The sequence below is a fragment of the Rosa chinensis genome, chromosome 7 (genome assembly GCF_002994745.2).
Source record: "Rosa chinensis cultivar Old Blush chromosome 7, RchiOBHm-V2, whole genome shotgun sequence".
NCBI classification, from domain to species: Eukaryota; Viridiplantae; Streptophyta; class Magnoliopsida; order Rosales; family Rosaceae; genus Rosa; species Rosa chinensis.
This window is the reverse complement of record NC_037094.1, coordinates 56,478,658-56,494,287: the sequence shown is the minus strand read 5'-3', so window position 1 is coordinate 56,494,287 and position 15,630 is coordinate 56,478,658. Positions and strand designations below refer to the sequence as shown.

Below are 15,630 nucleotides of genomic sequence, written 5' to 3'. Positions count from 1 at the left end.
CGAGGGCGTTACCCTTGCCTCGCTGGGTTGCAACTGGGTTGCAGGTAGGTTTGCTCCGGAGAGGCTTTGATAATCTGTATGATTAGTTGATTGAAGAGTTGTGTCTAATTCGTCCTTGAAACCTGATTTTTATACCTAGGGCTTCGACTGTTCCTTGCCATAGAAGGATTATTGATTGAAGTTTCCTATTTAATCTCCACTACTTGATTCCAATAGGGGCTCATTTTCCATATGGATCACAGAATGGGCGAAGCTATAACCTAAACCCATGTAGGCTCATTTTTGAGTCGCTAGTATCGGCCCCATGTGCTAAATCCCTTAAGGGATCTTGCGCAAAAATACTTTTGAGCTCAAACAACAGTTATTTATATGCTGCCAAATAATACAGGACGTATTGAGCCCTTGAACGAGAAGGACACTGGCAGGCTACAGGATTAGCGGCCAGGCTCACCAGTGAGTGGACCTCTATTTTAATTAAATGATGCATGCAATATGGATTTTCAAGCATGGAATTTAATTTGTGAATTGAAAATAAATAATTGTTTCAAATGTGATTCTCGTTGAAAGAAAAGAGTTTTAAAATGATTGAGTTGGCAAGAAGGCTATTATAGGCGCATGCGTACATTTCCTAGTTGGCTGTCCCCTCTAGGTAATAGTCTGGTCGACAGTCCCTTTCAGTGCTTCATCTGGTCGACAGTCCCCTCCAGATGACAAGAATTAGTTAGTCGGCAGTCCCCTCTAACCACTACCTCCTAATTTCTGATCGGCAATCCCCTCCAGATGACAAGAGTTAGTTAGTCGGCAGTCCCCTCTAACTACCTGTGGTTAGTCGGCAGTCCCCTCTAACCACTACCTCCCATTTTCCTGTTGGCAGTCCCCTCCGATGCATCATCTGGGTAGTAGTCCCCTCCAGATGGCATGAGATGACTAGTCAGTAACCCTTTCTAGTCATTGAACGTTTTTCACCGAAAGGTTGATTTCAAAGGGAACGAGTTTGGAGATATTTTTATAAATCTCACTGCATGCCAGATTTAAATAACAAGAAATGGGAAAGCATCCAATTAGTTAGTTTCATAAATTACTTTATTTTCGTCCACTCACTCTAAAATTTTTAAATGTTTTTCCTTAGGCCCTATAGTTTTCTAAATGCACATATTTCATATTTGTTGAGGTAGTATCTAGGAACTTGAGGAATAGGATTCATCACTTCTGTTTTGATCATAGGTTATCACTTAACCTACCTTGTATGATATCGGCTTAATTACGTAGTACTGCTCTAATAACCATTTTAAATTGGAGAATGTTAATGCTTGAGAATTTGATGCCTTGTTGGTATTAAGATGGAGTTGTATTTTCGGAATATAATTTATACCTAGAATGTAAGTATTTGGAATGTATTTATGGTTGTGAGTTTAGTTATGTTCATGTCCAGGTTTTTGTAAACTTTGGGTAGTCCATTTTATGGGAGGTTTTGCAGATTTTTTGGTAAAATTTCACCTAAGGTGGTCCCTACAGGCTTGTATTTGGGTTTGGAGATGAAACTTGGGTTGGGTTCTGCCACTCGTATCCTGACATCGACTGATGACCCCCAGACCCAGATTGGATCGGAAGACGATCCCAGACCTTCAGTGCCCTGACCACCTATTTTCTTCAACCCAGAACACCAGCGTCCAGACTACAGGCCTGCCAGACTTCGACTCAGACCGACAGAAGTATCCTTTTGACCAATGAGGCGTAAACTCAAACCTCCAACAAACCCTGCCTCTTAGATTGGGACAATCCTAATCCTAGTTTTGAAACAACAGCTCTCTATCTGAGCCCAACCACCCATGGAAGGAGGAGAGAATAAGTGAGCTGAGATTTTGATTCGATCGATCAAGAGAGAGAGAGAGAGAGCTCACCTGTGGAAGAGGAGGAAGAGGTATAAATGAGAGAGAGAGAGAGAGAGAAAATAAATTTAAAAAAGGAGGAAGTGAGAGATATAATAAACATTCCAGACCCATTAGTATTGGATGAGAAATTAAGAGAAAAAGAAGTAATTTGTAAAATTTAGAATGTGAGGAATTGAACTGTTTTAGAGAGGAAAGTACATGAATTAACTAGTATTTAGTCCTATTAAATACATGTCATAGTCTACACACAATACTGTTCTCTCTCACTCCAAAAAACTCGGACCGCGCGTACGGTTTTTTTCAAGATCTCTTAGCCTTCTCATCCGGCGGCGCTTGTCGGTAGTGGTTCGCCATGCCGAATGGGCTGCTGCCGGGCAGGTTTTGAAAGCAATGGCCTTGTAGTCTTCTAAATGGGGGTGGCTCGAGGTTTGGCAAAGGAGTCTGGGCTGACCAGTTTGTGCAGGTTTGGTGGGTCGTCGAAGCTTCCACGACTACTGGCGGCAGGGTTCCGTCAGGAGCTCTCCTGAACATGTGATGGTGGTGTGGCTATGGCAGTTTTCTAGAAGATCGGAGTGGCAGCGCAGCTTTGGTGGTCTGGGAGGATCGCTACAGGGGCAGGGCCATGATAGATCTGGAGCGATCGTGGTGGCAGTGTGGCTAGGCTGTTTTGTGCAATCTCGTCTGGGGTCACGGCCACTACAGGTCTGGTGGTGATCAATGGCGCTGGAGGAGGATGTTTTGGTGGCTAGCTCGGGTCAGTCTTTTGTTGGGCCTTAGGCTGGACTCATTTCCTTGGGCTGCTCTCTTAGGCCTTATTTTGGGCTGGTTTTGTCCTAGTCCCTATTTACTTTGGTTAGTCTTCAATAATTCCCTACATTCAGGGACAGTTTAGGCACCTTTGTGCTTCTAGTTTTAGTATTTGGTCTTGGTCTTGTTGACTTAATTTTCAGTGTCTAGTTGTACACTAATTGAGGTCTCTAGGCGACTAGATTTGATGGATAAGAGTTAGGTTGGGAGGGCCGGACACTTCTAGTGCCTCCGGCGTAGTACCAAAGGGGGATCCTGCTATGTGTACGTATTGATTGTATAATGAGTTTGTCTATTTTCTATGTACCATTGTGGGTACTACCACTATCTTCTTGTTTGTCTAAATTGCAGCGGAAGGGTATGTAATGGTCTATTCTGGTTTTTTATGAATATATATTCGCCCTACGGCTCCATTATCAAAAATAAATAAATAAATACATGTCATAGTCTTGTTAGAAGAAAGATCAAAGGAGATGTTTCTTAGTATTTAATTAATGTATTGTTATAAATCATAGCTTACTTTACTCTTGTTGTGACTTTTTCCTAGTTACCATTTGAGTTGCAGAAGTGATAACATGTATTGTTAAGTGATAAAATACTACATGAAATGAACATTGTTTATATCACATGAATATCGAGCATAAAACACCAACATCACAAGGTTGGATAACCACCAAAACCTAATTGTTGGGATCCCACGCGCAATGATAATGATACCAACACCTGATGTACGCCATTCACTTTCCTAGAAAAATGACAAACCCCTCCCACATCGAAATTGGGCAGACCAAGCGTCCTTTCACCACCTATATAAGGCCAAAACCTTTTTACTATAGGTAAGTTTTCCTTCTCTCTCTCTCTCTGCCCCCACTCTCTACGCTATTACTTTATCAACAAATATTAACTTAGGCATTAGAGAGTTTTAGGTCGGCAACCCCAGTCTCTCTCCTAACCTTAATTGTTTTGGCAGGTAATGGAGACGATAATGAAGGTTTACGATTTCGTGATTTTAGACTCCGGCACAATGATAGAGATAGCTTCCCTCTTTCCCGGAATCATAAGAGAAACATTTGGCGCTAGGAGGGTTCAAACCTTTGAGGAGACCCTCTTTCAATTATGGGTGTTTTTCTTCTTTTTTGGCTTCAAGTTGTTGATCCCAATGAAATGAAATTATGCTTGAGTGCTCTAATGATTTGAACAGAAAAATAGAATTTTTGGTGTGCTAAAGAAGTATATGTTTCAGAAAATGTGCAAGTAACTATTGTTGAGAAAGTTTATGAAATGTTTTTAAACTTAGTAACTACTGGTATAATTGTTCTTATGTTAACTTATGGTGATATCGATGAAAATTATCACTATGGACATATACGCAAGGATCTTATCTTAAATTGCAGTTATGATCTTAATGAAAGTTTATTCTGGAAATATTGTCAAGGTTGCTGAGCGTAAGGTGGAGTTGAAGAATTTTAGGATAAAGGGTAAATTAGCAGATAATGTTTTATTTTGCCATGACCAATGGGAGGAGATTAGATCTAATTATCTCATTTATTGAGCCATCATGACCCTGGGATTCAGGTCACACGACAAATTGGGAAAAGGACGAGTACTATATCTAGCTCTTAAAATTGCTAAGTACATCAAAAATGTCTAATTCTCTAGACATATGTCCTATACATAAGAACGGTCACATGTTAGATGATCAAGACAGTTTTATGAGCATGCCTATTTACTGTTTTGCACTCTTCTTCGCAAGGATGAACTACAAGACATTTTAGATGTCCGAGATCGAGAACGTGCGACTGATCGCATATGGTACTGCTAGTTTTTTCATTCATCTAAGACATTTCTTCCCTTTTTAGTTGTCTGTTTTCACTCAATAGGTTTCAACATTTTGAAAAAGGTTATTATTACAAATGATATATGAACTATACCTCAATCTTATCGATGGTACCTGAACTTCAATTTTGATCACAACCAGTACCCGAACTTTTCGATTTCATTTTAATGGGTACCTAGAGCCACCTCCGATCACTATTATGACTAAAAACAGCATGGAAGGCGATCATAGTGATGATTTTTGATGATTTCGAGGGTTGCGATCATATATAGTGATGATTTTTTTATAATAGACTTGCCTTGAACTTGTTTTTTTGTTTTTTGTTTTTTTAGATTTGGCTTTTTTGGCCGGAATAGTGATCGAATGTGGCCTTAGGTACTATTTAAAATAAAATCTAAAAGTTCAGGTACTGGTTGTGATCAAAATTGAAGTTCAGGTACCATCGATAAAATAGAGGATAAGTTCAGGTACCATTTGTGATAATAACCCTTTTGAAAAATATATTGTCGGAATAGTCTTAAAATCCTAGTGTTTTTTTTTTTTTGTACCATTTAACTTTTGCTGTCTCATGTGTTGCAACGTTGCTTGTAGTACTGTGCGCGTTTAAATTTTTCTGTGAGTCAATAAAATACTTGAACAATATATGAAGGGGTAAAGTGACTATTCTCACTCATGCACCAGATTTGATAATGGTTTTATCACTTCTCGATTTCCACTTGTGATCCAGAAGTGGTACTTTTTCTATTCACTATGTTAATTTGACTTTTACTGAGGCAGCCATGCTATTTCTCTTCATCTCTGCATCTTTCAGTATAACATGTCGCATGTGTCAGGTGATTAAGGCAGTTGAAAATTCTCTTGCTTGGAAGTTCTATGGTAAACAGAATATAGATTAACCTCTCGTTTTTTAGCGAATACATTTTTATGAAAAAATATTTTATTTTTAAGGTCATCAATCAAGTAGTAGTTTCAGTATAAAATTACCTAATAAAATCAATGTTTGTTTGATCAAAGGGAAGTTCTAAGTTGGTCAGTTTATCATAGATTTAAAACTAAGAAAATCCTCCCTCAACTCAGCTACACCAAGAATGTTGTCGTCCAACCGTCTTCAAGTATGTTAAAAATTTTCTCTCGCATTATCCTTTATTTTCTCTATAGTTTAAGTTTTTTTTTTGTCTCAATCTCTCATTCTAACTTCCTATGTGAACAATTTAGCTTTTTGACTTGTCAAGACCACCAGGTATTTTTCACAACTTGAATTATAACCCTGAGTCCGTGACTTGGTATATATGGGAAACAAGGAAACTTTCTTTCCTAGATGATATCCCTTAATTGTATATTGATACTCTCGGAAAGACCCATAAAGAATATATTATGTTATCTTGTCATGCCACTTATGTAAACTCAAAAAACTTGTTGTCAATAATCTATTATAGAATACGTTTTTTATGTTGTCATAGTATATATGTGCTTCACTTCCGACGTTTTTATCCATGTGGAAATTCAATTGATGTTTCCACCCTTGCACAAGCATTATCAAAACTAACGATGACAGATAATGTCTTATTTGATACAATGAATAAGATATTAAGAATGCTGATTGCATTTGTTAGCTCACTTACACAAGTAATGCGGACTACTGAACTACTCGGTATATGACAAGCATAGCTAGCGGAGACATTCTTTGTGCTAGAACACACTGACGTTAGTTATTGTCCGCGGTTAGTCATTCCAGCTCTAGTATTTCCAAATTCCAAGGGTGATCAAATGCTTAATGATTGTGCTACAAGGAGGATACTGGTAGATCTTTATTTGTCTCACTGTACTATATTGTCTATGGTCAATTGATTTATTGCTCTAGTTGTTCAATTGATAGTTGTGGGATTACAAAATTGCCCTAGCGTGGTCACATGTTAGATGATCAAGACAATCTTATGAGCTTGTTTATTTACTCTTTTGATTCTCTTCTTTGCAAGGAGGAATTGCCAGACATTTCAAATGTCCAAGATTGAGAACCTATGACTAATCGCATACGGTAGTGCTAGTCTTTTTATAGTCGTTGTCTTTTTGTTCTAGTATTGGATATCGAATGTCTTCATAAGTGTCTTGATATGTCTATATAACATTTTTGCACTATGAATATATGAACTCATCATTCAAGATCCCACTCTTTTCAAGGTGAATTGCCTTCAAAAATAACTTTTGCTATTAGATTGAGAAACCCACTTAATCAAAAATGAAATTTGACCAACTTCTAGGTGATAGAACTTTTGTTACCAAGATAGCCGAGGGATCGATATAGGAAAAAAAACGTTCTTCTTGGATGAATTACAAGGTGTGCTATCACATGTCAGAGAGGCCAGTTGTGCAATTATACGCGTGTAATTGACTTCGTCGAGCAATTGAAAGCTGAGGAATGAACAAATCTCGGCTAAAGCTGGAGACAAGAACTTTGGGACTATTCAATGGATGATCTACGAATAATGATTGGTAACTGAACAATTATGTTACAACTACTCCTAGTGCAAAAGTGTAAACCCTTTTATAAAACAACAAACAAGTAAATTTTAGATTAAGTGCAAAAAGGTAAATTTTAGATTCTATGGATTCTTTTCCCTTGGTTGAACCAGTGGTAGGATCGAAGTTGCAAGGGTTCTTAGGATTTAGTGTAGCATTTCCACAACGTCCCATTTTCTCTGTTTTTTTTTTCTCTTAGTTTTGATTTTCTATTTGCTTGAATCTTCTTTTCTCTTAGTATAGGGCGTACTCCTGAACATCCCTCCGTGATGGGTCCGGCCTCGACCCATCACGAGTCATGAATGTCCTGAGTTGGAACTGCCAAGGGATCGGGAACCCTTGGGCCTTGGACAGTAAATGGGCTTAAAGGGTTGATAACCCTAAACATTCCCGATGTAATTTTTCTGAGTGAAACAAAGTGTACAGCTCAAGAGATGGATAGAGTACGATATCAGTTAGGTTTTCAAAATGTGTTTGCCGTGAGTAGTAAAGTGATTAGAAACCCAAATGGACGAGTGTCTAGAGCGGGTGGTTTATGTCTTTTTTGGAGGGAAGACATTGAGGTTGCTCTTCAGACTTATTCTGACAATCATATTGATGTCCTCATTGGGAGTGTGGGAGACAGGAATAGATGGAGATTTACCGGTATATATGGTCACTCTAAAGTAGAACTTCACCAGTTGACTTGGGCACTTATCGCTAAACTAGGGCATAATAATGTATGGCCTTGGTTAATAGGTGGTGACTTTAACGAAGTGCTTAAAGCTTGTGAGAAAGAGGGAGGCCCACCTAGGTGTCCCAGGCAAATAGAGGCTTTCAGAAGTTGTGTGGAGGGGTGCAATCTATTTGACCTAAATTTTGTGGGGCCGTGCTTTACATGGAGAGGGAAGCGGGCAGGAGAAATGATCAAGGTCCGCTTGGACCGGTTATTGGCCACGAAGGGGTGGACTGATTAATTTCCAGCATCTCGTGTCACCCACCTGAAGCCTTCGAAGTCGGACCACCTCCCCATCTTTTTGGAAGTGCGTTCTACTAGACCCAAGAAAAGGAGGAGAAAGAACCATTTCCGTTTTGAGGAATTTTGGCTCAACGATGATGAATGCGCCAGTGTAGTGAAAAAAGGATGGGAAGATGTGGAGGGTAGAGATCCGTTCCAAACTGTTCTGTTGAAAATTGAGAACACCAGAAGAGTTCTTTGTGAGTGGAGCAAACAGAAGTTTGGTAATCTTAAGGCTGAAATTGAACGTACTAGGGCTAAGCTGGTAGTTTATTTTGATAAGTCAATGTCTGCATACCCCTAGGAGGAACGTATGAGTTTGGAAGCAAGGCTAAACGATCTATTGTTACATGAGCACAATTACTGGAAACAGCGTTCGCGGATCATGTGGTTGACAGATGGTGACTTAAATACGCGTTTCTTTCACCAGCAAGCGTGTCACAGGAAGAGGAAGAATGAGATCAAGGGTTTGTTCAACAACAAGGGTGTATGGTGCACGGAGGATTCAGATTTGGAGAAAATTGTGGTTGACTATTTCGGTAATTTGTTCTCTACTAGTCACCCTAGAAATATGGACATCTTTACTAACCTTTTCCCACAGGTTGTTTCGGATGAGATGAATATGGAGTTAGTTAAGGAGTTTGATGAGAGTGAAGTTCTAAAGGCATTGAAACAGATGCACCCTACAAAGGCTCTGGGACCAGATGGTTTCTCTCCTATATTTTACCAGCGTTATTGGGTAGTGGTTGGTAGGGATGTTACTGCTACAATACGTAACTTTATGTCCTCGGAAGTTTTGCTCAGAGAGGTAAATGGTACTTTTGTTACGCTGATACCCAAAGTTAAGGAGTTGGAGCACATGCAACAACTTCGTCCGATCAGCCTCTGCAATGTAATTTATAAATTGGGGTCGAAGGTCTTCGCAAATAGATTGATGCCTCTCTTGCAAGACATAATTACCCCCAACCAAAGTGCTTTTGTAACAGGAAGACAGATTTCTGACAATTCGTTACTGGCTTTCGAGTTGTCACATTTTCTGAAGAGACGAAGTGGGAGTTCGCAAGGCTTCGGAGCATTGAAATTGGACATGAGTAAAGCATATGACAGAGTTGAGTGGGATTTTATTGAAATGGTGATGCGTAGTATGGGGTTTCATCCTACATGGATCAGATGGATTATGGGGTGCATAAGGACAGTGACATATTCTTTTATCCTGAATGGTGAACCTAGAGGACATCTTGTTCCTTCTAGGGGTTTACGTCAAGGTGACTCTATATCCCCATACTTGTTCCTATTATGTGCTGAAGGTTTATCTCGAATATTGTCCCAGGCAGAGAGGATGCAGCAGTTACATGGGATAGCCATAGCGACTAGGGCACCATCTATTAATCATTTATTCTTTGCGGATGATTCCTTCATTTTCATGAAGGCAGAAAGGGAAGAATGTGCCAGACTAAAGGAGATTTTGCAGTGCTATGGAGAAGCCTCGGGATAGCAAGTGAATTTCCAAAAAAGTTGTATCTCTTTCTCCAAAAATGTGAGCTTGGATTTCCAAGAAGAACTGGCTGCTGTGTTTTGGGTGGCTAGGGTGGACAAGCATGATAAATATTTAGGTTTACCCACTGAGGTTAGTTACTCAAAGACTGAAGCCTTTCAATTTATTATGGAAAAGACAAGAAACAAAATGAAGAATTGGAAGGACAAGACTCTTAGTGTGGCGGGAAAAGAAGTGATGATCAAAGCCGTTGTACAATCGGTGCCTACATATGTGATGAGCTATTTTGAATTACCCAAGCACCTTTGTCAAGAAATGCATCGTTGTATGGCTGAATTTTGGTGGGGAGATTCGGAGAATGGGAAGAAGATTCATTGGATGGCATGGGACAAAATGTGCATTCCAAAAGATAAGGGAGGTATAGGGTTCACTACTAGAGAAAACCCATTTGGAGATAAATTTTTTCGAGACGAACCAATTTTTCGTCCCCCAAACACATGATTAGAGACAAAAAAAATTATTTCGTCCCTAAAAATTTTGTTTCCAAAACTCTTCATTCGACACTATTTAGAGACAAATAAGTTTCAATTAGAGACAAAAACTATCTGTCCCAAAATTTAATTAGGGATGAAATTTAATTTAGTCTCCTAAACGTTTTAGACTTTGCAAATAATTGGTAAAATTTAAGTAGTTAGTTGCGCCAAATTTCAAATTTTGGACAAAAAGAATTAGGGGCAAAAAATTTCTTCTCTAATTTTGTTGGCGGTATTTTTCTTTTTTTAACTTTTTATCTAGACGGGTTTGGCAAAAATAAACAGTGTATAGTGATTGATTGAGATTGAAATGATGTATTTTTGATCTCACATATAAATAGCCTCTCCATTTATTTTTCTTCTCCCCTAGTCTCAGTTCTTCGAATTATTTGACGATCACTGCTCTGCGACTTGCCCATACGAACATCTGAACACCAATACCTCCCAACAACAGTGTCTCTATCATGTAACCCCTCTCACCTATCTCGCATCTCTTAGTTTCTCTTCTTCTCATTTAGTACTCTAAATATAGCATTAGGGTTTTCAATGTTGCAGAATTTCAATCTTTTTTTAGTTTTGGTACTGCTAATTTTTGTTTATTGATGTTGTAGTAAGGTTAGAGGCACGATTAGAAGACTTGCATTGTTGACTGTTACTAAGAACTTAAGAGAACTTTTTTGAAAATCCGGAATCTAGATCATCTTCTATATGAAAATTTTTGGTTCTTTTATTTTAATTATTTTATCCATAAAAATAATAGAGTTTGTTAACTAAAGCATAGTTTTTTTACGCAAATATCCCTTATATAGATACTAGGAGAACTACGTACATGAAAAAGGATAAACAAGTAAAATTACAAAGAAAAAAGAGATCTTTTGATTTTTATTGAAGGTAGCAAGGATAGAAATCTGTTCAAACAAAAGAAAAGAGGAAACGACCGAATGGAACGCGCTACACGCGCTCAGAGTCGAGTAACTATGTGAAATTGGGGCTTAGGGTTTTTGATCGAAATCTTCTTGATCTCGTGGGTAGTTAGGTGGTGATCCTTCTGGTCTCATCCTCTCTCTCATTGGAACCTGTTTTGTTCCTTCGCTCGTCATGATTTAAAGCTCGATCAAATCGTTTCTGTATTAGGATTGCTATATTAGTCTTTGACACACTCTCGCTCTGCAGGCTGCAAACCTCTGACGCCGACTCTAAGATCTGTCTGCCGCCGCAGCCGCAAATGGGTATTCTCTTCTCTCACTTCTCCACCTCAAAGACCGGTAGTAGTTCTTGGAAGTCGACAACCCTCTTCTGTTCTTGAACCCGATCCAGTTTTACTTCAAACACCGGTTCTTGGGTCTTCTTCTGTTCTTGAATTTGATCTTGAAAGACTGGTTCCTTGGGCTTCGACTTCGGCCTCGGTGTCTCTGAAATTATTTGATGTCTTCAAGTAGAAATCAATCTTTAGTTAATTGCTTGATATCTTCACTGTCTATTTTTCATTGCTACTTAGGATTATTTATATCTTATTGGCTTATCCTTGAATAAGTCTTTTGCTTAGCTTCACACTGTATGTGAAAACTTTGCATCGTTAAGCTCTCAGCTTTGAATAAAAGTTTGTCATGTTTATGAATAAAATGCAGAGATCTGTTTCTAACAATGTTGTTGGTAGCTTTTCAATTCTCTTGTGCCTTTGTTAGTGCTGTGATTATCCATTGTGCTATCTGAATTGTTTATGTGCTTTTGCTCATTGATTTCTCTAAATGAAGCTTTGTATGTCCACTGATAGCAATACTTTGATGCATCAGTTTATTTGGTTTGAGACTTTTAATTGGTGATTTTCCTATGACTACTATCAAGTAACACATGATAATATTACTGAAGATTCTGATATGTTAAAGTAGGATATAATGGTTTGAATTACATGAGTTAATTTGAAATGATTGATTGTGTCAGGGGTTAGTACTTTGTAGTATCTATTATTTGTTCGTTGGCATATGAAGAAGTATGAGAAGGGGGAGGAATAGGAAGACACCAGTTGTTCTGTTTCTGTATCATATGCATATATCCCTATTCTAGTTCTTGTTGGTTTAATTTCACCTTCCAAGTTCCAGCTGTTGCACCTTATTAAGCAGAGTAAATGGAGAACTTATTTTGTGTTACTTACTGACATTTTTTTAATGCTCATATGCGTAGAAACTTAAGGTACATATACATTTTGTCTGGTAAGCATATAATAACATAGTTGAATGGTATCACACCAAGGCTTTCACCTCCGCAATAAAGTTTAATAGCAAATATTAATGATTGACATTTGCTTCTTCATGAAGTTGATAAAGGAAACTGGTTACCTTGTCCCAGGAATGCTTGGCATCAGCTTGGCAACATGAGTGCAGAGGTAGCAATGGAGCAGTACATCACTCTTCTTTCAGAAAGTGTTCCTTGGTGGATGCAAGATGTTCATGGTGTAAGCATTTAACTTTTGAATCCTTAGTGCTAGTGCTTCAGTGGTTGTTTTTACCGTGCAATATAAGGTCATATTCCTTGCCTATTGCATTGGAGCAGGACTTTGCAGATCCCCAAGTACATGAGACGGTAACTACTTATCTGGACACATTGATTCAAAACCAATCAAACGCTGCAGGTGTAAGGTGCTGAGTGTTTCCTTAACTACTAACCATAAGCACTTTCAAGATTTGGAAAATTTTCCCTAACAAATAAAAAAAAACCTTTTCTGACTTTGCAGAAGAGTAGAAGAACTAAAGCCTAATGTTAAAGGTTTAGATGAGATTGGGGTGGGGGTCGTAACTTCAACTTAACCTATGGAATACCTTGAGAAGGTTGGAACCTCAAAACAATGAACCCTAGTCTCTTATCGGAGATTTCAATAATATTTGCTAACTGAGGAGAAAATTGGGGGTAACCTTTTAATTGTTATACGCATAATATCTGTTCTGGATATTGGTCTCTTGGCATTTCTTTTTTTTTTCTCAGCTAGATTCTTTTCTCTGGTGTATTAATAGTATTATACATGTTTGCTACTTTGCTTCATGCAGGATTAACAGACTCTGCGAGTTGTCTTTCTTTAATAAGGTAATAATAATGTAAAACTCTGATTATTACTATTACAAATTAAATATACTTGTTTGACAAGCTTACACTGCAGTTTGGTATGACTATACAAGTTATTTTTGCTGTGTCATTTAGATTTCAAAATGAATTCAATTATAATAGCTGTTGCCATTTGACATGAGAAAAAGCGGAACTTGGCTTCCTATTTGTGGCCTTTCTGTATTTTGCAGGTTAGAGTATCTGGTATCCCAGATTATCTCCAATTTCTTGGCTGTGATTGCAGACATCTTGGAGATGACATAGGTAAGAATGTTGTAGGTAATATAATGAGTGTTTTACGATACCACAAGTTGTATGTGGCCAGACACATTCGTTTAAGTCACTGAACTTTTTGGGTTTCAATGCTGCTGGTGCGTGCATTAGATTGTAGTCTGTGACACTGGAACCGTATTGTATGAAGTTATGAATGAATATATATAGTACTGGAGATAATATGCTAGTTCTGATATTTCTTTGTTTCTGTTTATATACATGATTTTGAGCTTGCTGAACTTATACCAAATTGTTTTGTGGCACATGTAGTTCATAAGAGTTCTGCAGCAGGAATTAAATGCCGTTGAGAAGGACAAGGATGCGTTCATTGAGGACTTTTCTAAGGTGAGTTTCTTCCTTGTTTTTTCTGGGCATTTGATATGTTATTACAGTTCTATGCATGAAATTCTGATTCTTTGCAATCAAAATATGTTCAGGAGGACTAGAATGACATGGTGGATGGAAGGTAAAAGCTGGATAGGACTAACTCTAGAGAGCAGAAGGGGGCCTCTTCATTGCCAAGAATAAATGATTGTGACACCTCAAGTTTTGCGAGTGCAATATTGTACTCGAGTTGGATATTCATTTCAGATAAACATTGTATTCAGTTGCTGGTGTGTTGTGCTGTAGACGGTCTTATCTTAAACTATGTCGTTGTCCTATTAGTGTTTGAACGTTTGTTGTCTATAATAAAGGAATCGGGGTTTGTCTTTGCTCATGTGTATCTGAATCTGTGTCAAATTCAATATTTGCCTATTTTAATTGTCTCCTATTCGTCTGATAGGTGTCATTAAATTTGAAAATAATTTAAAATTTGAAAATAGAAAGAGACGGAATGAGTTTCGTCCCCTATTCATCTGATTGGCGCCATTTATAGTTAATTTTCCCGCCAACTTGAATGAGAATGGGGGATGAAATTTTGTTGAATAGGAGATAATTTTAATTTCTTCTCCAAATGCATTAGGAGACGGAATTTATCAACCGTTGCCTTTAATAATTAGGGACGAGATTTAGGAGACGACTTTAGCCACAAAATGATTTTGTTTCAAATCTTTTTTTGGGACGAATTCTCAGTTTTTAGAAACAAACTGATTTCGTCCCTAAATGGGTTTTCTCTAGTAGTGGTTTCGGAATATGGAATTATTTAACCAAGCTCTACTTGCTAAGAAAGGTTGGAGGCTAATTAGATATCCCAACTCTCTGCTTGGTAGAATTTTAAAGGCTAAATATTTTCCAGATGGTGATTTTTTGCATGCTTGCGTGAGCCCTGGTGATTCTTATACTTGGAGGAGTCTTATGAAAGGGAAGTTACTGCTGGAGAAAGGGGTTAGGTATCAGATTGGTACGGGTCTGAATGTATCTGTATGGGACGACCCCTGGATCCCCAGACCATATACATTTCGACCTGTCGGGGGGGTGGTTGAAGGCCTAGAAAATTTGAAAGTTGCAGATTTGATCGACCCTGAGTCCAATGAATGGATGCATGATTGGCTGGAGGAGTTATTTTTTGTAGATGAGGTTGAGTTCATCCGCAAAATTTCGCTTAGCCTGAGACATCCAGCAGATAGGTTAATCTAGCACTTTGATAAACACGGTCTCTACAATGTCAAAAGCGGGTATCACATTGCAAGATGTGTGGCGGCACTTCCTCAACATGCATCTACGTCCCAGGCCCATGGGGAGGAAAAGTTATGGAGACTAGTCTGGCATGCTAGAGTTCAACCAAAAGTACGAACCTTCATTTGGAGGCTGCTGACAAACATTATTCCGACGAAGGCAAACTTGAGCAGACGAGTCTGGCTGGAAGATCAGGTATGTGTTTTTTGTGGATGTGAAGTGGAAACTAGTCTGCATGTGTTCAAGGAGTGCAACGTTATTGCATGTTTTTGGTTATTTAGCTCTCTTGGGCTGCGTGCCAGAAGCCATGCAACAACGTCCATGAAGAATTGGATTATGGATATGATTGATATCCTTGATAAACAATAATTAGATGTGTTCTTTATGCTTCTTTGGACTATTCGGTATGAAAGAAATAAATTGTTGTGGAATGGGGGGTCCTTTAATCTCATGCATGCAGTCAGTTGGGCTATGCATTTATTGGCTGAGTACCAACGCCTCCACCCACTGAAGACTCCTAACAGAACCATTAGAGGAGCGGTGCCGAAATGGATGTTCCCACCTCG

General features: G+C 38.5%; 1 protein-coding gene across 7 annotated transcripts; it reads left to right on the top strand.

Moving 5' to 3' along the window:
• Positions 1–10,955: 10,955 nt before the first annotated feature.
• On the top strand, positions 10,956–14,171 carry LOC112175414. 7 transcript variants are annotated; one of them, XM_024313092.2, is made up of 8 exons: positions 10,956–11,114; positions 11,252–11,307; positions 12,425–12,530; positions 12,629–12,714; positions 13,120–13,156; positions 13,366–13,438; positions 13,718–13,792; positions 13,885–14,171. In XM_024313092.2, the coding sequence occupies exons 3-7, from the start codon at positions 12,450–12,452 to the stop codon at positions 13,753–13,755; spliced, it is 315 nt and encodes a 104-aa protein (XP_024168860.1). In that variant the 5' UTR covers positions 10,956–11,114; positions 11,252–11,307; positions 12,425–12,449; the 3' UTR covers positions 13,756–13,792; positions 13,885–14,171. The 7 variants fall into 7 exon arrangements, 5 of the variants coding, with proteins under 5 accessions (XP_024168860.1, XP_024168859.1, XP_024168857.1 ...); XM_024313091.2 differs by having other exon boundaries at positions 11,252–12,530; XR_002926441.2 differs by adding an exon at positions 12,810–12,982 and having other exon boundaries at positions 10,957–12,530.
• The last annotated feature ends 1,459 nt before the right edge of the window (positions 14,172–15,630 follow it).

Coding starts and splice junctions, on each gene's coding strand:
- LOC112175414 (XM_024313092.2), top strand. CDS start 12,450: ATGAGTGCAGAGGTAGCAATGGAGCAGTACATCACTCTTCTTTCAGAA. Junction 12,715..13,119: donor TCAAACGCTGCAGGTGTAAG/GTGCTGAGTGTT, acceptor TGCTTCATGCAG/GATTAACAGACTCTGCGAGT. Junction 13,157..13,365: donor AGTTGTCTTTCTTTAATAAG/GTAATAATAATG, acceptor TGTATTTTGCAG/GTTAGAGTATCTGGTATCCC.